This window comes from Zootoca vivipara, chromosome 12 (genome assembly GCF_965207765.1).
Source record: "Zootoca vivipara chromosome 12, rZooViv2.hap1.1, whole genome shotgun sequence".
In the NCBI taxonomy this organism is placed as follows: domain Eukaryota; kingdom Metazoa; phylum Chordata; class Lepidosauria; order Squamata; family Lacertidae; genus Zootoca; species Zootoca vivipara.
This window is the reverse complement of record NC_142595.1, coordinates 35,662,125-35,689,718: the sequence shown is the minus strand read 5'-3', so window position 1 is coordinate 35,689,718 and position 27,594 is coordinate 35,662,125. Positions and strand designations below refer to the sequence as shown.

The 27,594-nt window shown below is 47.9% G+C and overlaps 1 protein-coding gene across 2 annotated transcripts; it reads left to right on the top strand.

Annotated features, from left to right (window-relative positions):
• Nucleotides 1-4,757: 4,757 nt before the first annotated feature.
• Nucleotides 4,758-27,594, top strand: CDC42EP5 (CDC42 effector protein 5). Of its 2 annotated transcripts, XM_035135826.3 has the most exons (3): nt 4,758-4,811; nt 13,956-14,352; nt 22,117-27,594. In XM_035135826.3, exon 3 carries the CDS (start codon nt 22,117-22,119, stop codon nt 22,789-22,791), a length of 675 nt encoding a protein of 224 aa, XP_034991717.2. In that variant the 5' UTR covers nt 4,758-4,811; nt 13,956-14,352; the 3' UTR covers nt 22,792-27,594. The 2 variants fall into 2 exon arrangements, with proteins under 2 accessions (XP_034991717.2, XP_088512497.1); XM_088656371.1 differs by lacking the exon at nt 13,956-14,352.

The window sequence follows — 27,594 nt, the reverse complement described above, 5'->3', positions numbered from 1 at the left end:
ACGTGTGTCAGCCGCCTGCTGTCAATCTAGATCCCCCCATGAGGCAGCTACCCTTTGAGGCAGCTTGTAACGGTTAAAGTGTTGGACTAGGATCTGGGAGAGCAGGGTTCGAATCCCCACTCAGCCATGAAGCTCCCTGGGTGACCTTGGGCCAAGTCACCATCTCATAGCCTAACCTACTTCACAAGGTTCTTGTGAGGATGAAATGACAAGGAGGCAGACCACGTACACACCACCTTGAGATCCTTGTAAGAAAAAGGTGGTATATAAATGTAACAAATAAAAAATGGCTTCATACAACCAATAGCTGCACTGTGGCCACTTAATACTGTAGTTTACTGCGTGAGCCTGCAGCTCTAATAATGTGACTAAACCTACCCACAGAGAAAAGTACCAACAGTGCCGTTAGCCACATAGTGGCTGCAGATGACCACTGCTCTAGACCAGGGGTCAGCAAACTTTTTCAGCAGGGGGCCAGTCCACTGTCCCTCAGACCTTGTGGGGGGCCGGACTATATTTTGGAAAAAAATAAGAACAAATTCCTATGCCCCACAAATAACCCAGAGATGCATTTTAAATAAAAGGACACATTCTACTCATGTAAAAACACGCTGATTCCCGGGCTGTCCGTGGGCCGGATTTAGAAGGCGATTGGGCCGCATCTGGCCCCCGGGCCTTAGTTTGGAACCCCTGCTCTAGACAGACACAGGTGCCATGCAGTTTTCTGACTCCATCAAACAAGCTTCTTTAGGGTGTATTATGTCTGCTCCAAAGCGCGCTGCTCTGTCAATACAAGCCTGCAAACAGCCCTTTGGCTGAGTGCTTCTGAGGAGCTAAGAGTTGCCTCCAGGCGGCCATTATACATTTCTGCTGAAGGTGGGAGGTGTAAGTTATGCAAATATATTTGCCAGCTCACCTTACAAAAGTTTGTTATTTCTCTCAGGCCAAAAATGAACAATTATGAGTATATGAGGGCAGGCGAGGCCAGTAAACTTTATGCAGTAATTATTTTTTATTACTTATTTTAATCCTGCCTGTACTCCGAGGAGCTCAGGCTGGTACACGTGGTTCGCCCCCCCTCCCTATTTTTATTCTCACAACAACCCTGTGAGGTACAGGGAGATAGTGACGGACTGACCCCAGGCCACCTAATGAACTTTATGGGGATTTGAGCCCATCTTCTCGGGCCTAAACTTTTCCTAACTGCATCACTGTGGGGACTGACTTTACTTTTATGTGTTAATAGTAACTTGTTTAGAATAATTTTGCACCGCTTCAGGCCAATTCGTGACTCAGACAAAAGGTCTGCCTCCCTGTGCAATTTACAAGTACCTTGCAGTTTCGTGAGCTTTGATGTAGCTACCATGGAATGGACCAACCCACCCTTTCATTATTTGGAACCATTCTTGGGAAATTCTCTCAAATATCTGTCAAATGTTAGAAGTTGGTCCTTTTATCTACAGACCTCATCATCCCCCCTATCCCCCCCCCCAACATACTTCCCAGGCCTCTCTACCTCCTCAGATTCTCATACATGGAGATTCTGCGCAGGAAATCTGCAGGCCTCGGGCCCAGGGGGTGGATTAGGAGAGCCTGCAATACATTTCCTGCCATCAGCTTTGCTTGGGAGGCATTGATTTACTGGGGGAAAGTGAAAAATTATTCCCACCCCCCAGCAGCTCAGTCAACTGTATCTTGACAGAAAATCTACCATTAAAACAACCACCACCACCACCCTGGATTTATCTGGGACAGAGGGGAGGAAACATTGGGAGTGCAAGCTTCTGGCTTCTCCAGGAAGAGTGCAATGTCTAATGCTGTTGCGCAGCAGGAGAAATTGGTAGCGGTTTCCTCAGTTTACTAAACTGGTGTAGGAATGAAGCATATGATGATGTTGGCTGGGGCCTAACCTGCCCTGGAGGGTGCTGCCTGGCCCACCCCATTGCCAACCCAGAGGAAAATGTGGAATGAGGAGGAAGCCATTGCTATGACAGCAAGATTTGCCAGCAAGCTGCTTTGGAGAGTTGGGAGTTTGGCTCAACACCCCCAGGGTCCCCAGAAGAGCCTAGCAGGGACCAACTGAAACACAACACGAGGCAAGCAAGCAGTCAACATCCTTGAGGGTCGCCCTGAAGTGTGTCATACAATAAGCCCAAACTTTTTGTGGTGGTTACATTCCAGGGATCGCACCTAAAGCCAACATCTCCTATAGTCAAAACACATTGGTGGGTAGGATTACCAAAGTCTTTTTTCCTGGACGCCTGTCCTCGCTTTATTTATTTTATTGCCAAGCGCGTACTGAATGCACACAAGTTAAATGCTTAGTAACTGTTATTGTTACTAAATAGGTGTAAACATCAAATATTAAATCTTATTATTTAGTTATTACCTTTTAACAGATTTGCATTTCAGAGCACTTCTTTCTCCTTTTAATTTTAAATTGCCTAAGTTAGCAATGTTCATTAATTTTGATGGGTCTGCTCTGAGCGGGACAATAGCACTGGCTCCAACCCATAATAGCATTTTGAGCTTTTTAGTTTACACAGAAATAAATTAAGTTTATACAGTTACAAATAGTATGACGAAAGCAGATAGATATAAGCGTTTCTCCATCAGTCGTCGTAGTTAGTGGAACAGAGGGTCACCAAGTGGAACTGATTTGCAGTAGACTCGGAAGCAAAGAAAATATTCCTTCATACAACATGAAAATGATTTATGGAATCCACTGCTACAACATGTGGTGGTTAATGGTCAGTGGCACAGGACCAATCTAGGCCTGCGTGATTGAATTTCTGTCTCTGGCTGTGCTGGATCAGACCAAAGGCCCGTCTAGTCCAACATCCTGTGCTCACAGTGCCCTGCCAGATCCCTGGGGGATCAAAGCCTTGCTTTTGCTGTAATAATGAATGCCTTTGTGTGTTTGCTTTGAGTAATCTGCAGCTATCTGCTCTAAGGTTGCATCTCCCACACCCACCCCGACAAGCATAGCATACGGATTAAGGTAATTAGCTAGAAAGTTCCAGGCTGAAATTGCACTTTTGCAATCAACTTATTGGGGAGGCTTTAAGGCAGGCCTTCTGCGTGCTCTGACCCTGAGCTCAGATTGCACACCGATTCTCCAGCACTCCTAAAAAATAAATTAAAGGACCGTTGCCTGAAGCATCTGTTTGGCTTGCCTGGGACACCATGCGCGCAACCCTAATGCCCGACCTTGGGAGTAATCCAATGAAATGGACCGACTGGAGACTCAGGAAAGACCAAAGGAAGCCTTTCCTCACTCAAGACAAAATTATTCTGTGGAATTCCATCCTGGTCACAAGATGTAGCAAGGACCACTGTTTGAGATGGCTTAAAAGAGAGAGTAAGACAGCTATTAAGTATATGAGTCACATTCAAGGGCAGCATGTGATTGAATACATAATACAGAACAACTGTAGGAGAAGAAAGCTAGCACCTTCCTGACCCCCCCTTGTTTTGGGGATGCTTCGCATGGACACCTGCTTGGCCACTGTGGGAAGGATGATGCCAACGTAGGTAGACCTTTGGTGATCCTATTAACATCAATGGGAGCTTTCCCCCTGTGTAAATTACAGGCGCAGGAGCCTTCAGCCCCACAATACAGGTGAGGGGTACAGTTCCCTTCCCTGACCCCCCCCCCCAATGCTGGGGTTCCAATTGTTGGCAATTGGTGTTGAAAAAAACAAAACAAACCCCACCTTGCACTTAAGTGTACATATGCATAACCAACATGCTGTGTAGTTGGGCTCTTGTGTTCTTAACCCTCCTTTACATCCCACCCAAAAACAAAACAAAAACCACCATCTGGAAGGCCTTCCCCCCCCCCTCACTGCGCCCCTTTCCTCAATTTCCTTCCTCCCCTCAATTTTCTTAACTCCTTCACTGTCGCTTCACACATTACAAGACACACACACACACACACAACACTTGCTTTGCTGTCAATAACCCTCACCGTTGCTCTTGATAAAGTTTGTGAAATGAAGCACATCGCTGTGAATGAGTGACCCTACACATGCGCGCAAAAGAGCCGCTTGCTCCCAAGCGCTGGGAGGATGCGGCTGGCCGTATTACGCCGCAATAGCCGCGCGTCCCTGCAGCGCGCGTGTGTGACACGTGAAGCTGCGCGCGTGTGAAGCGGCCGCCAATATCTGCCTTCTCTCCTCCATTATCTAGGTTCTGTTTCTTTTCTCCATCTAGTCCTCCCCATTCCCCCATTCCTGTGCCGGGCTCCCCTCCCCTTTCCCCTTCTCACATTGCCCCCAACCTCCTCTCTTCCTCTGTTCTCCCTCTCTTCTCCTATCAGTTCTCCCAATTCCTCTTTCTCTCCCCCCACTTTTCCCATCTGGAACTGATTATTCTCCCTGGGAAAGGAACTTTCAGGAAATTCCATCCTAGGGTTGGGTTAGCCGCCGGGGTGGGGGTGGGGGCGGGAAGGGAGAGAGGGGGGAATCCCTTTTCCAGCATTAACTTTCTTCTATTCTCCCACCCGCCTCCATTCTGAGTTCCGCAGTCTTTTTTCCCTCCGGCTACAACATCGTGTGTGTATTCTTTAAAGGAATTCCTTTCCCAACAGCCGCCTTTATTTTATTTTATTTTATTTTTTAGTTATTGATATGCAATCCTCTTCCCAAATTCGTCCTGGTATATCCCTTTAAGAAAGTGGAGCTGGGAAGGGAAAGTGGGCGCGGCGTGAGACCCGCCCGTCCCTTTTAACCTCTGGCTTGCCAGAGCTGTAAAGCGGAGTCGAGTAGCTGAGCCGAGTGGTTGGACCTTTGCTCGAGAGATGGAAAGAGGTATGTGTCGCCGCCGCCTTGAGAGTTTCGTGGTCCGGGACTCCTGGGTTCCTTTCTGTAAAGGGAGTGAGTAGGCTCGAGAGTCCTTGGGGAAAGGGGCAGGGAACGCCGGATTCTCTGGTAAGGTAGTGTTGCCTAGTGGGTTAGAAGCGGGGATACTCTCCTGAAGATCAAGTGGTTTGGGAGCCAGGACTCCTGGGTTCTCTGGACTACTGGGCTGGAACCACGGTGTGCATATTGGGGCGGTTCCTCCTCTGATCGAGGAGCAGCCAGAGACTCAAGACTCTTCTGAGTTTGGTGGAAAGGCAGCATGGACTAGTGGGTTGAAGCCACAATGACAGGGAGCCAGGAAAGGGAATGTAGAGAGTAGTAATGAGTTAGAATCTGGTCGTGGGAACGTTTCTAGAGACCAAAGGAGATCTGCGGGCAGTCTTTGAGTTCTGTGCTCCCTATGTCCTCCAAGCGCTGGGTTTGGCTGGGAGAGGAAGTGTGGATTAGAATTGCCTGTGGATGACTAACTGTGAGCAAATGGGGTGAGCCAGGGAGAAGAGGCTGTAAACAGAAGGAGAGAAGTTAATCACACACAAAAAATCCAAAGGCAGAATATACAGTACCCAGTTAGGAAGAAATGGATGTCAGGCAGCGGGAGGCCGGCTAGCGCTGGAGGCAACTGTATTTGGAAAGGGTACCTGCACACCTCCTGTATGTGCATGTTCACACTTGCAGGGGAACATGAGCAAATTTGTCAGGAAGGGTCGTCCTGAAGGATCCAGTACCTTTTAGGAAGGGTGTTGGCTGTTTTGTATTGGGCTGAAAGGTTCACGTGTGCGTCTGTGTGTTCAGGATTGTGTGGGGGAGCAGTGATGCACATGGCTGGTTCATACATAGGACAGGTGAGTTTCGCACAGCAATGTGGGGACAGTCAGTTTTCCAAACCTTGGTTTTGTTTTGCAGAAAAAAACTTTTAAGTCGATCAGTAACAATTAACAGGTGTTGGTTGCAGTTTGGATATCGAGCAAGCTTGGCAGTTCTAGAGTTTTTAGCTTTGTTCACCAAATACAAGTAAATATGTTGTTGTTGTTGTCGTCTAGTCATGTCCAACTCTTCGTGACCCCATGGACCAGAGCACACCAGGCACTCCCACTGCCTCCCGCAGTTTGGTCAAACTCATGTTCGTAGCTTCGAGAACACTGTCCAACCATCTCGCTCTCTGTCGTCCCCTTCTCCTTGTGCCCTCCATCTTTCCCAACACCAGGGTCTTTTCCAGGGAGTCTTCTCTTCTCATGAGGTGGCCAAAGTATTAGAGCCTCAGCTTCAGGATCTGTCCTTCCAGTGAGCACTCAGGGCTGATTTCCTTCAGAATGGATAGGTTTGATCTTCTTGCAGTCCATGGGACTCTCAAGAGTCTCCAGCACCATAATTCAAAAGCATCAATTCTTCAGCGATCAGCCTTCTTTATGGTCCAGCTCACCCTTCTATACATCACAACTGGGAAAACCATAGCTTTAACTATACGGCCCTTTGTCGGCAAGGTGATGTCTCTGCTTTTAAAGATGCTGTCTAGGTTTGTCATTGCTTTTCTCCCAAGAAGCAGGCATCTTTTAATTTTGTGACTGCTGTAAATTAAGTGACTCTCTAGTGCAGTAATGGCCCTCCAGCTGTTTTGGGACAACAACTCCCATGATCCCTACCTAACAGGACCAGTGGTCAGGGATGATGGGAATTGTAGTCCCAAAACAGCTGGAGGGCCAAGTTTGGCCATCACTGCTCTAAAGCAGTGTTTCCCAACCTTGGGTCTCCAGCTATTTCTGGACTACAATTCCCATCATCCCTAGCTAGCAAGATAAGTGGTCAGGGATGATGGGAATTGTAGTCCAAAAACAGCTGGAGACCCAAGGTTGGGAAACACTGCTCTAGAGCATCAGAAAATTTCCTCAGGCATGTTACCCTGCAAACTAGCCTAATTATCCAATTTGAAATTTCCCAGAAAAATCCACTTCGCTGGTTGCGAAACAGTGTGCACTTGTGTGTAAAAAGTCTGAGTTTCAAGTTGTCTGTTATTGGGCTGGCAGTGCTGTGCAGAGGTGTGGATTTTCCTGTATTCTTGCTGTGTGCATATGTAAGATCATTGATCTGCATTTGGCAAGGCCCATCCACTTTCCCTGGCAAAACCTGCTCAGTTGGGCACAAGCCTGTGCTGTTCCAGCCATGCCTTTGAGGATCACATGGCACACAGCATGTTCAAAGCATGTTCCAGGTCTCCAGGGCACTTGGCGGGGGAAGGGTGCCGCGGAGCCTCTGCTTGTTATATAAATCTGGATTCCTGTCACTGCTGATTGAATTGCAGTCATGTGGTTTGTTGTCCCTGCTTGCCTAGTTAATTGATTTTTGTGTTTTGTTTTTGGTATTGCGGCTCCTATTGATTTATTTCTCTGTATCTCTCTTTTAGTGCTGCTGGTGTTAATTCAGCTGTCTTTTTAAAAAATGTGGTTCATTTACAATGTTTTGATACATGATCTGCTTTGATTCCTTATTCCACGTTGATTCTCTGCACACACTAGACTTTGCTGTTTCCCCAGAGAAATCCGAGATCTGGCTTCTCTTCCCCTTAGAGAGTCCTGCAGAATTGGACCAAAGTTCCACCTAGCCCCAGCATCCTGTTTTCAAGGATGCCTCCAGAACCCTTTAAGCAGGTCACAAAGGCAAGAGTTGTTCCCTGTTTGTCCCCAGAGATAGCCTGCCCCTAGTTTTCTGCTGCTCCTGAAAAGCGGACACGGAGCAATGGATTCAAACTACAAGAAAGAAGATTCCACCTAAACATTAGGAAGAACTTCCTGACAGTAAGAGCTGTTTGGCAGTGGAATTTGCTACCAAGGAGTGTGGTGGAGTCTCCTTCTTTGGAGGTCTTTAAGCAGAGGCTTGACAGGCATATGTCAGGAATGCTTTGATGGTGTTTCCTGCTTGGCAGGGGGTTGGACTGGATGGCCCTTGTGGTCTCTTCCAACTTATGATTCTATGTACATGGAGGTTCTGTTTAGCTGGCATCGCTAATGCAGCCTTTGGATTCTGCTGGGAGGAGTTACACATGCTGTGCTTTAGCCTCATGAAAGTGCTCTTGTTAGCATGAAATGCTTGCGTCAGAGGAAAGGCTGTAGCTCAGTGACAGAGCATCTGCTTTGCATGCAGAAGATTCCAGGTTTGTTCCCCAACATCTTCAGGCCAGGTTGGGAACGCCCCCATTGGAAGCCATGGAGAGTCCCTGCCAGTCAGTGTAAACAGTTCTGAACTAGGTGGACCCAATGATCTGACTCTGTATTAGGCGCTTGTGGAAGGTGAGTGAGTTATTCAGATGGGGAAGCTGTGGTCAGGAGGAAACTTGCCTTCGAGGAAACCAGCGTGTCCTTGACCGAACAGGGAGCTGAAACCATAGCCGAGCCGCCATCTTTTTATAGCATCATCGATGTACGTCCCACTTAACAGAATAGCATGAGCAAATCAAACAGACTCCATGCGTTGGGCATGCTGTTCATTGCACCAGATCCACCGCGCTTCACTATGACTCCAAACACCTCCCTACTCATCCCAAGGTCCAAACCCTTCCACCCCATCCTCATCGCTAGACCTTCTTCACATGTTAGCATTTGGTGGGTTGCTGGACTTTGGGGTCTGATCCCAGGCGCGCTGCTCTTTTAACTCTCAGCAATTTCCTACAAGGAAGCCCTTTTGGTGTACAAAAGCAGGCGTTTAGGCAAAACGCTGTGCGCATAGGTGGCAGTTGTTGCAACTTTTCCTCCACAGCTTGTTGGACCAGTCTCAAGGTGGCTCCTGGTTCCCATTTCTTTATTTGACAATTCAGCCTGAATAAGAACAAGTTGCCAAGCCCCTGCACCCCAGAATAAGCTTTGGTCATAACCTCCGTGAACAGGAGGTCCCCCCTCAGTTGTATTTACACCCTGTGTAGCTGCAAACTCTAGACACAGGATTTCCACTCTTTCCTTACACGAAAGCAACTTGGATAAAGTGGTTCTTGTATTTCAGAGACTGGAACCCATTCAGAGAGTTCAGGAATTGCACCTCAATTTCTTACACACACACACACACACACACACACACACACACACACACACACAAATGGCATGTAAGAAGATTCTGCTGGATCAGGCCAATGGCTAATCTATTCTAGCATCCTGTTCTCACACTGGCCAACCAGATATCTGTGGGAAGCCGGCGAGCAGGACCTGACTACAGCAACCCTTTCTCCATTTGTGATTCCCAGTCAAAACCCAGTTTTCCCGAGACTCTTCACTGTGGTCCAGGCCTATGATCTCTCCCTAGTCCTTTTTTATCCCATCATGGATAGAGACCAATGAGTCACATGGCAGTGCCATCATTTTGCATCAGTGTGTTGGGGAACAGAAAGGAAGCATTTCAGATAACAGCAAATTGAACAGCCAAGACCCTGATAGCAGAAACATCCATGGGCGGAAAATGCCATTGACTTTATGAAATTGGAGCAGGAGCGGTTAGGAGGCAGCGCTCTCTGCTTCTCTGATGAAGGTCCAAGTTTGCTGAAAGAGCAATCATCCCCCCCCTTTTGCTTCTATTTTCTAAAGGAACAAAAAGTCACACACACGTTTCCAGTAAACTTAAAGAGAAAACTCTTCATTTGTCTTGTTGATTACTTTTTCCAGTACTCAATAAAAACTCTCCTGTCCCAGTCCCTCATCCTCAGCTGCTGCCAAAATCTCCCATTATTTATTTGCTAATTGTTATCTTCTGCTCATGTTACTGGCTGCTGTCGCCTCCACCCCCTTAATTGACAATTCCTTATCATTCCCCCAATATTTTGCCTTGCTCATGCTCATGGCTGCAAAATGCCTTAACTCGCTGTTGTTTTAATCTAGTCTCATTATCGGAACAATGTTTTCTAGCCTCGTTGAATGGAAGGGAGTTTCAGACTTCTGTGCAGTGGGGTTTTCAGAAGGCCTTGAAGATCTGCCCTTTCCAATTGGCCTTCCAGGAGTGGTGTTTTCTTGGTTGGGCTGCAGCCATGTTTTCCTGGCTTTCTTATTCTCGTGAGGAGATGGGCCAAGCTATTTCTGGTTTTAAATCGTCTGCGTTAACTGTTTCTTTTTCTTCTGCTCCTTCTTGGCTTTATGGCTGTAAGCCACCTTGGATGGGCATTGTCCCCCCCCCCCAAATGCCTTAAAATAGTTTCAAATAAATGACATTATTTCTAAATCAGGGGTGGGATTGAGGAGTGGGTACCAGAGTGTGGTACATGGGCCAGATGTGGCCTGATCCTTTATGCCATTGGAACCCCCTCTGTCGGCTCCATCCTTCAAATGTAAATAGTCCAGTAAGAGAGACCGTGTGGTGTAGGACCTGAGAGACAAGGGTTCAAATCCTCCATTGGGCCATGAAGCTCGCTGGGGGACCTTGGGTCAATCGCTTCCTCTCAGCCTAACCTACCTCACAGGGTTGCTGTTGGGATTAAATGAGATGGGGGAGAACCTGGTATGCCATCTTGAGTTCAACCGGGGGGGGGGGTGGATAGAAATGTAATAAATAAGATGACCAGCAGATTTCTCAAATCCTCTGAACACTGTTTTTTGTTTTTGTTTTTAGCCATGATTTCATTCATAAAATCTAAATGTTAGGACTGCTCTGCTACATATGCGGAATACCAACCTCTTTAGCAAATGCTCAGCCTTCTGCCTACTGTTCTTGCTTGAAGGCAACACACACGGCCCCTCGCACTTGCAGCCTGAACTGGCCATTGCTCATTCTTCCACCTCCAGAATCTGCCACAATATTCTGGTGGGCTGTGTGTGCCCCTTTCTGGGCATGGAGAAATACTAACTTTTTTCTTAAAGCCTTATATGAATGATGTTGCCATTAGATGAGGAGCAAAGATGTCTGGTGGGGATGGAAGAGGAGGAAGAGAATAGTGGCCGCTGTCTCCTATGATTGCCCTCTGTCTCTTTCCCCCATTTTTTGTCTACTTCACTGTTAAACATAAGCTTTGAACCTGATGCTCATAAATAGAGATAAAAAGTTCTTGACTCTGAGATTTATCGGTATGTGCAACGACCTCCTTCACCCCTTGCGTCCCACATGCGGACATAGATCTGCCTCCCGAAAGGTTGTTTTTCTTAAAGCTAACTAATCTTAGCAGACGATCATGCCTCCCCCTTTAAACCATTCATCTCCAAACTCCTCTCCTTTCAACCAGCCGTCCTTCTCCCAATCTTCACTTTTTGTCTGTGCCCCTATGGCTACATCCATCCATCCATCCTCACTTTGGGAGGACTGCAGATCTCCTTCCATCTGACAGCCTGTCAGGGCATAAACTCTGAAAAGAGGAGTCCTGTGGTAGGGAAATAAGTCTGGGAGCTCCATCTGTTGATCTTCAGCCCAGTCTTCCTTGATCCCAGTTGCATAAAGGGTATATCTGATGGCAAAGGGAATGTGTTCTGCACAAAAACAAGTGTGCCTCTATATTGTTGTACACTACAGAAGTTGAAAATAATACCCTGGGGTAACTGTGCCCCTGAAGGACCAGGTGAGTCATTTGGACTCACAGCTGTCCATGGAGGAACAGGTTAATTCTGTATCCAGGGCAGCTGTCTACCAGCTCCATCTAGTACGCAGGCTCGAGACCCTACCTCCCCGCGGACTGTCCCGCCAGAGTGGTGCATGCTCTAGTTATCTCCCGTTTGGATTACTGCAATTTGCTCTATGTGGGACTACCTTTGAAGGTGACCCGGAAACTACAGTTAATCCAGAATGCGGCAGCTAGACTGGTGACTGAGAGTGGCCGCCGAGACCACATAACACCGGTCTTGAAAGACCTACATTGGCTCCCAGTACGTTTCCGAGCACAATTCAAAGTGTTGGTGCTGACCTTTAAAGCCCTAAACGGCCTCGGTCCAGTATACCTGAAGGAGCATCTCCACCCCCATCATTCAGCCCAGACACTTAGATCCAGCACCAAGGGCCTTCTGGCGGTTCCCTCATTGCGAGAAGTGAGGTTACAGGGAACCAGACAGAGGGCCTTCTCGGTAGTGGCACCCGCCCTGTGGAACACCCACCCACCACATATCAAAGAGAAAAACAACTGCTGTACCAGACTTTTAGAAGACATTTGAAGGCAGCCCTGTTTGGGGAAGCTTTTAATGTTTAATAGATTCTTGTATTTTAATGTTCTGTTGGAAGCCACCCAGAGTAGCTAGGAGAACTCAGCCAGATGGGCAGGGTATAAATAAATTATTGTTATTACCCACGCTTCACCAGCAGGTCCCACGATGGGGTAATGGTATTTAAAATTCAGAATTAAACGCAGCTGGAAGATTATAGTCACAGGTATAGTGGAGGGTGGTTCGAATCCCTGTGACGGGGTGAGCTCCCGTTGCTTGGTCCCAGCTCCTGCCAACCTAGCAGTTCGAAAGCACATCAAAATGCAAGTAGATAAATAGGAACCGCTATAGCGGGAAGGTAAACGGCGTTTCCATGTGCTGCTCTGGTTTGCCAGAAGCGGCTTTGTCATGCTGGCCACATGACCTGGAAGCTGTACGCCGGCTCCCTCGGCCAATAATGCGAGATGAGCACGCAACCCCAGAGTCGGTCACGACTGGACCTAATGGTCAGGGGTCCCTTTACCTTTACATATAGGGTGTGTGTGTGTCCTGAAACACACATCTCAGATGTCAAAGGCCAGGGTAAAGAGATACATTTAAGATCCTAGATACCAGGGTTTTCAATGCTGATGGTCCCAGGATTCTGTGGTGATCATCAGCCACAGGTTCGTGACAAAGAGGCAAGTGCCTCTGAACACCCATAATGCCTTGCACCGTAAAGTAACTGCATTCAAATTTTCTGACCCTCCTCCTGGCAACACCTGGAATTAAAGAGAAGGCCACAGGGTGCAATTTTATGGTAGGTTTGCCTCCTGTGACACAGAGTCCCTGCAAGAAGAGAGCCTGTGCTTCAACAGGAGGAGCTGTATTGCAAGCCCTCTCCTTGCTGCTCTACTTTTCTGCTTGTGGGGAGCCTTTTACATGGGACTTAGGAACCAGTAAGATGGAACAATTCATCTATCCATCACATCTCCCCTCATATTGTTGTGTGCCTATTGCCTATTGTTGTGTGCCAATGAGATGCACTAATTACGCCGATGTGCTTAGATTTTATGATGAGCATGCTTTGCTTAATTTTGAAGGTAGTGGTTGAGTTTTTGCAAAAATTGCACCCTCTACCATCCACGGAGCAGTTAGAATATGGTACTGTAAATTGTTTGGGCGTAAGGAGACCTTTAGGGAAGGGAAAGGGGATAATGTATATAGCACAGAAAAATGGGAACCATCAGCAAAACCAATCATGAGGGCTAGAAACCTATTTTGTTTTTTAAAAAATGAATGTTGGCCAGAACCCACAGCCTTGGGTTTATCTTTCGTATCCATACTTTAATGCCCCCCACAGTCATGTGGTACCCCACTCCTCCATCCTTTCTGATTGCATCACCCTTCCTGGTCGTCTTTTGTGTCCCTAGCACTCTATTATCTTTTCTGTTTGATTTTCAGTGCATAAGTTGTTGCTTCCTTAATATGGGATAGCCCCATGCCCCAATATAGCTTAGGGCTTCCTTTGCCCTCTCCATCAGTCTTCTTCCATCCCCCCCCATCTTGCTCCCAGTTGTCTCTCCCCTGTTCCCTTCCACCATCCTCCACTTCAATTTCCCTCTTTCCATACCTCCTCATTGTTGTTTTTTCAACATGCCACTTTTGTTTTAAAGCCACATGCTTCCTTTCTCAAATTCCCTTCTTTGCAACCCTCTGCTCTTTCACCAATCCTTCCCAATCCGGCGCTTAGCCTGGTTTCCAAACACGCCAACCAAGTCCGGAAGTTCAGGAATGCAGTGAACTTTATAAGGCAATGGAGAGGCTTTTTGTGTTTTTCAAATTTCCTCTCCCCTCTTCTTGGGGCAATATTTTTTTTGGCTCCTGGATCCCAAGTGTTCTCCACCCCACCCCCACCCCCAATTTGGGGCTTGTGTCCACCCCCCTCTTTCTTTTCTTTGGGGCAAGCGGTGTGTTTGGTTTTGCTTGAGCTTGTGACATCTACGATTTCATCTTTCTAATGCAGGTATAAATAAATAAAATTCCGGGCCACCACCCAAGAAGGGAGGAGTGAAAGCTCCTGACGAAGAAGAAGAAGTGGGTGAAAAAGAGAGAGAGAGAGGAGGGAGTGTCAGAGGCGGACAAATGAAAGGAGAGAGAAAAGAGGAAATTTTGCTGGGGATTTCGGAGAACTGCGAGCGAACTTCCCGGACCTAGCTAGACAAAAGTGGCGACAGGATCCAACTGCAAACGCCAGGGAAGGATATACGCGTATTGTGGCTCTGGTTCACTTGGCACTGCCTCTTGGCGGAGGCAGCGGATCGGGGCGACTACAAAAGCAGGAAGAACGACAGGACCGTCCTGTGAGTCACCCTGAGCTGTGGGGAAAAGGAAAAGGACGTTGGAGTGTTTTCTTTGCAAAGGTGAGTTTCGCTAGCGCCTGGGAGAGCTTCTGAGCAATGCTTTGTGCCGACTGACAGCTCGCAGCCGACTGCTGCGAGTCAGAAGGCGAGAGAGCGCAGCAGGCTGTCTGGACTCCTGAGTTCCCTGAGACAGGATTGCGGGGTCAGCAGGGAGTGGCTGCCAGACAGGCCTTCCTTGTGGGCTCCCCCACAAGGCAGGGTGGGGTTTAGCGGTTTTGAGCCGGCAGGCAGGGAAGTTGGACTCCTGGGTCCTCTAACTGAGGACTGGGGTTTAGGAGCCAAGGCACAGGAAATCTGGAAGAGGTGGGAAAGAGGGGAAGCTGTGGGGTTCCTGTGTTGTGTTGTGGGACTGGGGAGTGGGCTCGAGTGAGGTGGGCAGGTTTGGGTGGCTCTCTCTCCTGGAAAGAGTGGGTGGGTGGGTGGAGATGGTCTTCATCCCTTGGGTGCCTCTTCCCAGGAGAGAAGGGGGCGGGGAGAGAGAAGCCACCGTTTGTGTAGCAAAAGGGGTGTGTGTCTGGCAGGAGGAATGAGTGAGTGGCCATAAATCAAACAGCGGCTGGGCTGGGAGCAGGGGGAGGGTGTTGGCTGGGGCTAAAGTAAATAGGCCCCCTAGCCTGAGCTTCTTGGCATGCTCTCCACAGGCAATCAAAACTCCTGGCTTGCAGGTAAACCTCCCCTATGCCCCCTTTCTTGACCCCCCCTCCTAAAGAACCCAGGAGTCCCGGCTTTCCCCCACCCCTGTAAGCCAGTACAGGGGACTTCATTTGCACCCGTTCTGCCAGCAAACCCACACGTTTGAACACCCACCTTGGTTTCACCGCCACCACCACCACAACAACCTAGTTAAATCCCGTCCCTTTCCAAGAAGAGTCCTGGCTGCTAAGCCCTTCCCTGCCCCTTTGCATTCGCTTGCTTGCTGTTCCGTTCCAGGGGACCCAGGTGTCCGGGCTAAATGGCTCTGCCCCATCGCAGGCAGAGCCAGACGACTGTAGAGCAGGACACCCCCCCTTCCCCCTGATTCCCGATCATTTCCTCAACCCCGGCCACATCTGAGCCTTTCAAAGGACTTCATTTCATTTACCAAAGGAAATTCCGTCATCGTACTCCGGGGCTAGTAACCGTATCTGTCATCCGCAGAGAAGGGAAACATGGAGGGGAAAGGAGGGAATAGATATCTTCTCCCAAGAGGCTGGAGCATAAGCCTCTGGGTTCGTGCCAGGACCATGTCAGACCCCAGCCCTTCCAGATCTCAGCTGTTCCCCGTCTCTCCATTAAGTTATTGCATGCACAATTGATGCGTTTTAGTGCGTGCTCCCAAGAATCCACTTTTGGTGCTGGTGGTGGGGAGGGTATTGTGGCATTATCCCCTCCCCTCCCCTCCCCACACCTCTTGCCTGAAATCAGCCTTGTGTAGAGAAAACTTCCCGTCCACAAACTGCCCCCTGCTTCTTATTAGCTAACTTGTCCACCCAGACTATGTTGGTCAACCGGGGCATTCATGAAAAACAAACAAGTTATCATAACCCTTTTTCCTGCTAGTCGCCTGGAGGTGAGTCTGAATTTGACACAGGTGACCCAGTGAGCAGCTGTTGGCAAGCTGGATTTGTGAATGCAATCTCTTTTATACTTGGGGGGATGTGATTCTTCTCCCACACCCACACCCCAAAACAAACCCAACTTCCAATGTAGTTTTCCCAATACTATTCTGGTTGTTATATGTACGCTCTCCTGAGATATGTATATCTCTCCTGGGCTGCAGTTAACGACACAAGTGCCACATCTCTTTCCCATCCACAGGTTACCTGCACCGTTTAGTGATCTTCCGTTCTTCTGTTCTTTTAAAAGCCATCTTTTGAATTTGTCTTCCCGCTCTGCCTGTCCCAGCACTTAGCTGTCTTCATGTAAACTCCAGCTTAGAAGGAGGAGAGCATGCATTTAACCAGGTTTATGTTGACCAGGCTGGACTTTTCTATCTCATCCTCCCCCCCCCCCAAAAAAAATAATAATCTAGTGGGGCATTGCACTGTTGTTGCTGGCTCAGGGTTGGTGTTTATCATTTATGGCCTTGGGGTGGGAGATATGCCAGTTCAGGCAAAGAGCACTTTGGCAGAAGTTATATGACGGATGTGGCCGCTTTGAAGCAGTCAGTTCACCAAAGCTGCCTTGAACTTCAACATTCGTGAAGCTAAGCAGGGCTGGATCTGGTGGAAAGATCCACCTTGCAGCCCTGTCGAGACTGGGTTGTATTCCATAAAGTACAGTAAAGGTAAAGGTAAAGGGACCCCTGACCATTAGGTCCAGTCGTGACCGACTCTGGGGTTGCGGCGCTCATCTCGTGTTATTGGCCAAGGGAGCCAGCGTACAGGTCATGTGGCCAGCATGACAAAGCTGCTTCTGGAGAACCAGAGCAGCACACGGAAACGCCGTTTACCTTTCTGCTGTAGCGGTACCTATTTATCTACTTGCACTTTGACGTGCTTTCGAACTGCTAGGTTGGCAGGAGCTGGGACCGAGCAAAGGGAGCTCACCCCGTCACGGGGATTCGAACCGCCAACCTTCTGATCAGCAAGCCCTAAGCTCTGTGGTTTAACCCACAGCGCCACGGTGCATTGCTGACTTAACCTAAGCAGTGAAGCTGGGTGTCTGCCCCCAAGGGTCTTACAGTATAGTCTTGACAGTGGGAAGAGGTGGCCAAGGAGAATAAGGGATGGACAGAGTCAAGAAGAGATTGCTTTGTGAGGGCTACGCTACCAGAGCTCAACCTTAGAGCAAGGGAGAAACATTTCAGCTTGGGGGCCGCATTCTCTTCTATGGAGCCTTCCAAGGGCCACATGCCAGTGGTGGGCATGGCCAGGAGAAAAAGTGGGTGGAGCACCAAATGCCAGTTTGCCACATAACCCCTTTATCCTCTTTCTAGGCTGGCAAGAAGCATTAGTATCAGAGTTCAAAGGCACTCCAGTCAGGCAAAAACACCAGGGGATGGTGCAAAAGAGGGTCGGTGAGGGGTGTGCCTTGGGGAGAGTCTTGAGGGTCATGTAGAGAGGCCTGGAGGCTGAGACTGAGCTGCCCGCCAAACATATCTCAGTATTTATTTATTTTTTATGGAATTTACTGACCTCCACAAAAACATATGTTGGTTTCCCCCCTGCTGCTTTTCCAGCAGAAAGTTGTGCCCAAAGCAGTTCAGAGCACATGAGAAAATAAGTGAAAGAAGCAATACATAACGAAAAAAAGGAAACCATCAGCATATCTAACCACTCGGTATAAAAAAAATTGTTGTTGTTTAGTCGTTTAGTCGTGTCCGACTCTTTGTGAACCCATGGACCAGAGCACACCAGGCACTCCTGTCTTGCACTGCCTCCCGCAGTTTGGTCAAACTCATGTTCGTAGCTTCGAGAACACTGTCCAACCATCTCATTCTCTGTCGTCCCCTTCTCCTAGTGCCCTCAATCTTTCCCAGCATCAGGGTCTTTTCCAGGGAGTCTTCTCTTCTCATGAGGCGGCCAAAGTATTGGAGCCTCAGCTTCAGGATCTGTCCTTCCAGTGAGCACTCAGGGCTGATTTCCTTCAGAATGGATAGGTTTGATCTTCTTGCAGTCCATGGGACTCTCAAGAGTCTCCTCCAGCACCATAATTCAAAAGCATCAATTCTTCGGCGATCAGCCTTCTTTATGGTCCAGCTCTCACTTCCATACATCACTACTGGGAAAACCATAGCTTTAACTATACGGACCTTTGTAGGCAAGGTGATGTCTCTGCTTTTTAAGATGCTGTCTAGGTTTGTCATTGCTTTTCTCCCAAGAAGCAGGCGTCCTTTAATTTCGTGACTGCTGTCACCATCTGCAGTGATCAAGGAGCCCAAGAAAGTAAAATCTCTCACTGCCTCCATTTCTTCCCCTTCTATTTGCCAGGAGGTGATGGGACCAGTGGCCATGAACTTGGTTTTTTTGATGTTGAGCTTCAGACCACATTTTGCAAATAGTTGTGCCAAATATTTGGAGCATGCCCCCACAGTTGAGGGATGCATTTCTGAGGCATGATGAAGAGCCAGCATTTTATCTAAATGTTGGTGGAACTGAGTGAGTGGGCAAGATTCAGAACCATTAGACTTTGCCTCTTATTGTAGATATTAATGCACATTTCAGGGTTGTTGTTGTTTTAAAAAGTGAAATTTCCCTTATATGGAAAGGGCCCAGTCCAGGTTCTGAAAAGGTTTTTTGGTACCTGAAGAGTTAAGAGCTGGCTAGGAGATTGGCAGTCAGCTACCTTTCCTGTGTTCTGTGGGAAGGGTGTGGTGTTGAGTGGCTGAGAGGAAAGGATGCTGGCAGCCAGGACTCCTGGGTTCTTTTCTCTCCTTGCCTCCTAATGTGTTTGGGTTTCTCTTTCTCTCCCACCTGTGCTGACTCGACTCTCCCTCCCTGCCCTTTTTTCCACTTGTGTCAGCGCTTTCTGGTCTTCGGAGGCAGGGAGAGACCTTGTCTGCTTCCTTCTAACTTGGCCTCCACCTCCTCCTCAGTGTCCTCCTTCCCCTCCCCTCCCCAGTACTTGCCCAGACTTCCTCTCCTACCCCCAGCGCAGCTGCTGCTGTTCCCCATTAAAGCATGAATCATCCCCGGCTCTTAGATCATCACACCTTAGATCAGTGATGGGCTACCTTTTGAGCTTGGTGTGTCAAAATTCGCCAAAAAAATGAGCATAACTCGGGTGGTGTGTCACTACGAGAGAAAAAAAACGTAATTTCATGATATTTATAGTTTAAATAACAAAAATGTATATTTGTAATATATAACTGTATTTAATAACCCAAAAACTAATTATTTAACCAAACCAAAAAACCCTTATTTATCACAAGGTGCCCAGAGTTGTTGAGCTTTTTGGGGGAGCTGCTGACCAAAGTTTTGGAGGTTTTTTTGGGGGGTGCAAAAGTTGCTTTGCTTTTTTGGGGGGAGGGATGCCCCAAAGCTGCTGCACATTTTTGGGGGGAAAGAGAACAGAAATAAATGACGAATAATACCTTCGCTGGAACTAACACGCAGCACTGACATAGTCTGCCAAAGCGTCAGAAAAAACAGCACAGAAAGGGTTAAAAAACCAATCTCTGGCTACCAGCAACAACAACAACAACAAAAATGATTGGGGACAAGCTGTAGTTTGAGGAGGAGTGGGAGAACAAATGGGGGGGGGAGACAACAATAACGTGAATGGGCCGATGGGGCGTGTGCCAGCAGTGAGGGCTCTGCGTGTCACGTCTGACACACGTGTCATAGGTTCGCCATCACTGCCTTAGATCATCACATGCAATAGGCAGGGAGTACCCAGGAGTCCCACCTTCCTGTGTGTATCTCCAAAGCACCATCCACGTCAGGGCCAGCCCAAGACATTTTGACACCTGAGGCAGACCCCAAAATAGCTCCCCCCCTCCCTGCCATGGAAGAAGGGGTTAAAGGAAGAGCTGCATCAAGAACCGGGAGGGGGGATCAATGTCAGGATGATCCCCATGGGTGAGCCAGCCTTTTTTATTTGATTTTACCAATATAAAATTATAACATAGAGATTACTCTGAATCTCAAGGCTTCCCCCCCACCCCCTTCATGATTCCTATTGCCAGCATTTACAACTGCATATTATTCGACAATCTACATTTTGTATCAATCCATATTGCCCATAATATTTGTTACATTACAAGTGAGATTAAAATTCGGCTAATGTCTTCGTCTGCTTGCAATGGTCTCTTAAATAGATTATAAATTTTCCCCATTCCTTTTTAAAGTTTTTGTCCTCTTCATTCCTGAGCTTTCCAGTCAGCTTTGCCATTTCTGCTTAGTCCATCAGCTTAGATTACCATTCCTCCCTGGTAAATGTAAAGGGACCCCTGACCATTAGGTCCAGTCGTGACCGACTCTGGGGTTGCGGCGCTCATCTCGCGTTATTGGTCGAGGGAGCCGGCATACAGCTTCCAGGTCATGTGGCCAGCATGACAAAGCCGCTTCTGGCAAACCAGAGCAGCACACGGAAACGCCGTTTACCTTCCCGATGTAGCAGTTCCTATTTATCTACTTGCATTTTGACGTGCTTTCGAACTGCTAGGTTAGCAGGAGCTGGGACCGAGCAATGGGAGCTCACCACGTCGCAGGGATTCGAACCGCCGACCTTCTGATCGGCAATCCCTAGGCTCTGTGGTTTAACCCACAGCGCCACCTGCGTCCTCCCTGGTAGGGGCTCTTTATTCTTTCCATCTCTGGGCTAGTAGCACATGGGTGAACCAGCCTTGATCCATGTGTCTGGCACAGTACAGTGTACAAAAAAATAGGTTCTTTCTTCTGCGGTACTTAAAAGTTGGACAAGAGGGAGATTGAGGTTGGGGTAAACAGGGAGAGAATGTTTCCTTTTTGGCTACCCATTCTTGGGCTCGGTCCCCAGATGGTACTTATTTCTCCCGTGCTTAAACTTGTGGTGTCCTGATGATCCCATTATCTTCAGCTGTGATCCTAACTAAACCCCGCTTGTCTTTCACTTCTTGGCCTCTTGGTTAAGATCAAGTGTAGTAGCCAAAGATTTCCAGTTCCTGTCTTTTCCATTTTAGCAGTCCCCACCAGGGCCGGATATAGGTTTGATGAGGCCCTAAGCTACTGAAGGTAATCGGGCCCTTTGTCAACAACAAATGGTCGCTGTTTTTTGGTGTTGAATATATGCTATATGGTAATTTATGGGCTTAATAGGTATCTAAAGCCCTTTGCACATGTTGCCATGCAATCAGTCCATGCAGAATGTGGGCACCCTATATATAGAAATGAGCAAACCCATGATATTTTAGGGAGCAGGCTAGCAGGCGGGGCCCATGACTTACATCATTGGAGCCTACACAACACAAAACACTGTTGCTGTATGTAGGTTTTATTTTATTTGTTTTTTATCTTATGTTTTGGAAATGTACATCCAAGTTTCTTTTTCCTTTAATTTTTTGGGGGGACCCCAAGAGAGTGGGCCCTAAGCTATAGCTTGTTTGGCTTATACTTAAATCCAGCACTGGCCCCCACCCTTTTCCTCCATGCTCCACACCCCCAACCTTCTCCTTCTCTTAAGGAACCCAGGCGTCCTGAGTCCCAGCTCCCATGGCAACCTAGGCGTTCCTCGATCTGGGAACGGGTTGAACAAGTTGTTGCCCTTTGAACTGCAAGAGTGGGAGCTCAGCACCCTACGCTGGGGCAGGAACAGTTCCTGCCGCCGTTCATCCAGGCTCTGCTTCTGAAATCTCAGCCAGGAACTGGGAAAGGAGGGAAGGAGCCTCTGGTCGCTACCCTTAGTGCCAGTGGAGTAAAGTGGATTGATCAAGGATACAGACCTGGGTTTAAACCTCTACTTGGTAATAGCCTCAGAATAAGTTGCAAATTCTCTATGTAGCCTACCTTGCAGGATTGTTGTGCAAATAAACTGGGGTAGCCCTCCATTGAGCTCCTTGGAAGAAAGGGCAGGATACGAGTCTGATAGGCAGCCTCCAAGACAACCGCGAATTCTATATAGTTTCAATGTGTGTCTCCACAAAGCCCTGTATGGTAGGCCATTGTTTCCATTTTGTGGCTGGGGACCAAGATGGGTGAGTGAGTTGCCCTAAGGTCAAGTGAGGACTCTGTGGCAGAGGCTGGAAGGACTCAGGTCCACGTCTCCCAGGCCTTGACAGACAGGCTATGCTGGCTCCGTTGGGAAACTTACAGCCCTTTCTCCTTCTCACACATTTCTCTCTCTCTCCTCTCCCCCCATCCCCAGATGCCCATCCTCAAGCAGTCTCCCGTCTCCCACTCCAAGAAGCGGCCGCGTTTGGACCGGGCCATGATCAGCGCCCCCTTGGGTGACTTCCGGCACACGATGCACATCGGCCGTGGGGGAGATGCTTTTGGCGACACGTCTTTCCTCAGCAACCACGGGGGCTCCAAGGCCAACGGGCTGCCTCCCGATGTGTCCCCTGGGGCCTTCTCTAGCCCTGGAGATGCCCGCTTTGAACTGTTGTCTCCCCCCGGGAGCGGGAATGGCATAGTTCAGAGCCCGGCGACGTCGACCCCAGATGGCAGCTTTGTGGCCCTGCAGACCCCGGAGAAGGCAGAGCGGCAGAAGCCCTCTAACGGAAGGGACTGGGACCTGCCCCAGAAGTTCCCCTTGGAGAGCCCCACGTTGGAACATGCTGAATCTCTCCTCTCTTTCCAGTTGGACTTGGGGCCTTCCATCTTGGACGATGTGCTGGGAGTGATGGACAAAGACTGGGACAGCATCAGAGGGCAGGAACAAGAACCGCTGAGGGTCGAAAGCTCCAGCCCAAAGGGGCACCTCCATCGCGGTGGTGAAGAAGACGAGGAGGAGGAGGAAGAAGAAGAAGAGGAGGAGGAGGACGACGAAGGGCAGGGCTACAGTTTTGAGGATGAACAGGACGAAGAGATTGGACTATAGGAAAGAAGAAGAGCGGTATTGGTTTCGATCGCTTTGGTTTCTCTAGCTGCCCCCCACCCCAGCACTACTCCTGCCCTTTTTTGGCAGAATTTCTCAGCCCCTCTGATGTGAGTTGGTCCATGGGCCAAATGTTGTCTGCAGATGACTGCTGCTTGACCCATCCCAAAGAGCCATTGATCTCAAATCTCTCGTGGTTGCATTCAAGAGGACAATGGACAGGGGCAGGCAGGCTGTACCTCCAGTGTGATTCTTGCCGTCTCCCTTCTCTTGTGTGAGAAAAGCACTGTGCAACTGAGAAAACACACACTGACCTATTATTGTACTCCCTCCCTAGGCATGGGATGAAACAGATATTTTGATGCACTAAAAATGCATCCTGGTTATAAGGCGTCTCAGAATCCAAGGTTGTGCACCACTGATACCATCTCTGTCTCACCTTCCACTTCTCCGTTGTTTTATGCAACCATCCATCAGGCTACCTTGCCAAGGACGATTCCCTCTCCTACACTTGTACTGTTGGTTTCAGTCTCTAAACCTGGAACTGTTTTTTGAGAGTGCTGGAAGGGCAGGCGGGCTGATAACTTGACAGATGGGTTGGAAATAAATTGGCATGTTTGTGGAAGGATGGAGGGAAGGAGGTATTCTGATGTACCTGTCCAGCTACTTAGCCAATCATTATATTGTTTTCTTACCCCACTAGCATATTCAGCAGTGTGAAGTTATCCCTCTGCTTATTTGCCTGCCCACCATTTTCTTTTTAATCTCATCCACTCCTTGACCCTGGTGCTCTTCTGTCTGTCCAGATACCCATTCACTGGCTACTTCTTTCTCTTCATTCATTCATTCATCAGTGTATCTGTATATCCAGCAGCAGCAGGACTGACAACACTGCAAGGCCTCCATGGCTGGCCCTGCTCTTGGGGAGAGTGAAGAGGCTGCTTCAGGCAGCAGATGCTGAGGGACAGAAGCTGCAGGCCTTGGCTATTCCTCCTGAGCCAGCAGACCCCCCCCCCTGTGTTGCCATGTGACCTGCCCTGAGCACCTTAATCTGGCTTGTTTCCTTGGGGTGGTGAAGGATCCCATCTCATCAGCACTGAAGTAAAAATAAACTGCAAGTCAAGTTGACTTCTGTACGGGGAATGGAGTGGAGCCGCCATCTTTGCTTCAGCATAGGAAGACAATGTAGGGCAGGGCTTCCCAAACTTGGGTTTTCCAGCTGTTTTTTTGGACTACAACTCCCATCATCCCTAGCAAGCAGGGCCAGTGTTCAGGGATGATGGGAACTGTAGTCCAAGCTGGAGACCCAGGTTTGGGAAACTGATGTAGGGGAAGGAAGACAATGGAAGCTTTGGGGGAGGAAGTTGAGGGCAATGGGTTTGCTGTTTAGGGTGAAAGAAAGCAGAGGAGCTTTCTCACCTCCCTTCTCAAAGGGCCAGTCAAGAGATTATGATGAAGGAAAGAGGAATTACTTGGGCGTAATGTGAACTGATGGTTGAGCAAAAGTGTAAACAGTTCTTTACAGTTCTTGGAATTGTTGAGCAATTCACCTAGTCACCCATGGTGGCTGTAACAATTGCCTGCAGGCGACTAAGCAGAAATGAGTTTGTAGATTGTAAGAAAGGTGTGGGTTCCCAACCCCTCTCCCCCCCAATTCTTCAGTCGACCAAAGTACCAAAATGACTAACAAAGATACATGTGGGAAAGTGTGTGTTTACATTTTTTGTGTATATCTGTGCACACACACACACACATGTTGTCTCATTAGTAGCTTTTTGTAAACTTATTTGCCAATGGCCAAACTGGGAAATGCACAACTGAGAAAATAGTACACAATCTTTTATTTTTTATTTTTTTCGGTTGTTGCCGTTTAAAGCTATAATGGGGTCAGGGTTGCATCAACAGAACACCTCTCCATCAAACATGAACTGGACAGCCTTCTAAATTTGGTACTTTAAAAGCTGGATACAATTTAGTGGGCTAGAGAGGATAATAACTGGAGGGGGATCTACTGGCTGATACTGACAGACCTTCCTTTTTTAAACTAAAAAAAAATCCACAACAAATAAAAAGGCCAGATCCCCAGCCACCCCCTAATCACCTGGTCTTCCGTCCCTCTGTTAAAAATAACATTCTTACAGATGTTCTTCCTAAAACCTCCTACATGGATATTGTTGGCAGAAATCTGTTTTCGTTCGCGTCTTGTCTCCTGAGCATCCGCACAATATCAGTTGGTCCTTGGTGAGAAGTTAAGCTATCCCTTCACCAAATCCCCAGTTGTCTCTCTTGTGCTATCTTTCCCACATCTTCCTCTGGTGCCAACGACCAGCTTGCTAATCCACCATCAAACTCCTGTAATGGTGAGATAAGTAACGCAGCCTAGATCACCACCTCTCAGCAAGTCAGTTTTAAAAGATGGGAAACGATTGCTTTTTTATTTCCCTAGGTGCTTGCGGGTGTTTGTTTCTTACTTACGCTTTGTGTAACTTTCGCCAGATTCGTTAATCACAGTTGAAAAGGTGTAACTGGATTGTACAGTGCCCTTCCATGCAGAGTTCTTCACCTTCTGGGACAAAATCGGTAGTTTGCATTACCCCAAAGGGATTTTGCCGCTTCTTAAGCTTCCCACATAATGGGGACAAGACTCCACTGTGTCAGTAAGAAAATTGGATGGTGGTACCTTGTACGTTCTCACTGTCAGCTCTGGGACTAATAGCTTGTATGACTCTTCGGGTGGCATTTTTTTCCTACCCAGATCTCTGTGCTCTTGTTAGTGAAATGGCAATTTTGAAAGTAGTAGAAGGACTGTTCTTTAATGTCACCAAGAACTGCATTTGTTACGGTGTTTGCTTGCCATGCACAGTGATAAGATTTGCCTTTTAATATACCGGTATACAGTAGACCTGCAACTTATTCCGGGGATCGTGCATAAACCCAAAATCACATACAGTATAAACGCATTGGGTGCAATAGCAGGTGGGATTGCCAAAGTTTTCTCCACCCACCCCCCAATGCTCCCATTCCGCCCCCCTTTTAACATCTTTCCCCACCAAGTGCATAACAGAAGAGGGGGGGGGAGAGAGCAAGTTAAATGTGCGTAAGTTGCAGGTCTGGTGTGCTGCATCTCTCAGCAAGGAGCTACTGATTGTGAGAATGGGACTCGATGCCAAAGAGTTGGTGTGTAACGTGGCGAAACCTAGAGCTACCCAAGCCTCTCCATCTGGGAAAGGAGGGAAGGTTTTAATATGTTAAGGAGCTCAAAGGAATTCTGTTGAATTTCCCAGAAACTGAGTAAGAGTAGTGTCAGTAGGGAGGGAAACTCCGATACCGTAGAATGTCTAGACAGAGAAGTGCAATTTCTGGCCCTCCACATGTTTGGACTCTGGCATCATGGCCAATGGCCAGAGAAAATGGGAGTTGTAGTTCAGAAACATCTGGAGGGCCGCCAGTTCCCAAAGAGTCTAGTCTAGAATGCTCATTCTCTGCTGGAGTTGTTTTGGGGTGAGGAGGTAGAAGAACCCATAATGAAATCCTCAAGCCACACTTCCTGCTTCTCTCGAAAATCTTAGCCATATAATGCCCCACAGTAGCCTTCTAAAGCCAGAATCTATGAGGTCTGTCACAGAAAGCAGAGGGTAGAATCCCCACGGCCCTCTATAATAAGCGTTGACTGCTTGGGCTTGCTGAATGTAATCTGCAGCCGCCATTTATGGGGGCTGCTCAAGCACACTGGCCTTCAGTGAATATGCACTGGGACCCAAAAGAAGTGGGTTGCTGGAGGAGGAGGAAGAGGAGAAGGAGGAGGAGAAGGCAAGTAGAAAGATGGGTGGGGTGGAAAAGAGGGGGGGGAGTATATCTACACTACCATCTAATAAATTTATTCCAATGCTTGTTTCACTTTAATAGCTTCCCCACTCCCCAATCCTGGCAACTGTAATAAAGTGTTGATTGATTGTTGTTTTGTGTGGGTGGGGGAAAATAACCTCTGTAGGATTGCTCTACCCAACGCCATGTACACTACAACTCCCAAGGGTTCCCGGGGGGGGGGAGAGGAATTACTATTAAACCACCCTATTTGCAATGTGGATTTGCTCCAGAAAGAGGAGAGAGGGAGTGGAGTCGTGCACATCCTGAAAATTGCACAGGACGGCGCGAAAGCTGGGACCAGAGTTGGAGAAGGTTGTGCTTGTAGGAGAACTGAAGAGCCTTTTAATTGGAGAGCTGGAATTCCTGTGGATTCCTTCTCTGAAGGGAGTGGGCAGTTCATTGGTTTTAAAATATATTTCCTGTTTTATGCCTTAACTTATTGCGTAACCTCAAGTTGTCCCCCTCTCACTGTGGACTCTCTCTCTTTTTTAAAAAGGGAAATGTGAAAAATGATTTCCTGCAGTGACCGTGTGTCTCTGATATGTATATATTTTTAAAGTTATTCCAAGCATGCATCAACAAGGTCCAGCCACAGACTGCAAGAGAGATGAGGGCTGGACTCTGATCTCTGTTCCCTTTGGGAGGGCAAAAGATTTCTTTGTTATCCTCATTTATTCACCCCCCCCCACCAAGTGAACCCTAGGTTGTAGATTTTGCTGCCTTTTCGCAATCCCTTTGATCAAGGCAGCAAGAGGGTTTTATATGTACATTTATTATTTTATAATAGCTCTCATTTTATGGATTTTTGTGTAAGAAAATGTCTATGTAGCACCTCCCCCTTCTCGGAATCATGTTAATTTTGATCCTACTTAGCAGAATATTTGTACAGCGACCAAAGTGTTTGATATCTCTTGTAATTAAAAGCAAACTAGTTTCGGA

Coding starts and splice junctions, on each gene's coding strand:
- CDC42EP5 (XM_088656371.1), top strand. CDS start 22,117: ATGCCCATCCTCAAGCAGTCTCCCGTCTCCCACTCCAAGAAGCGGCCG.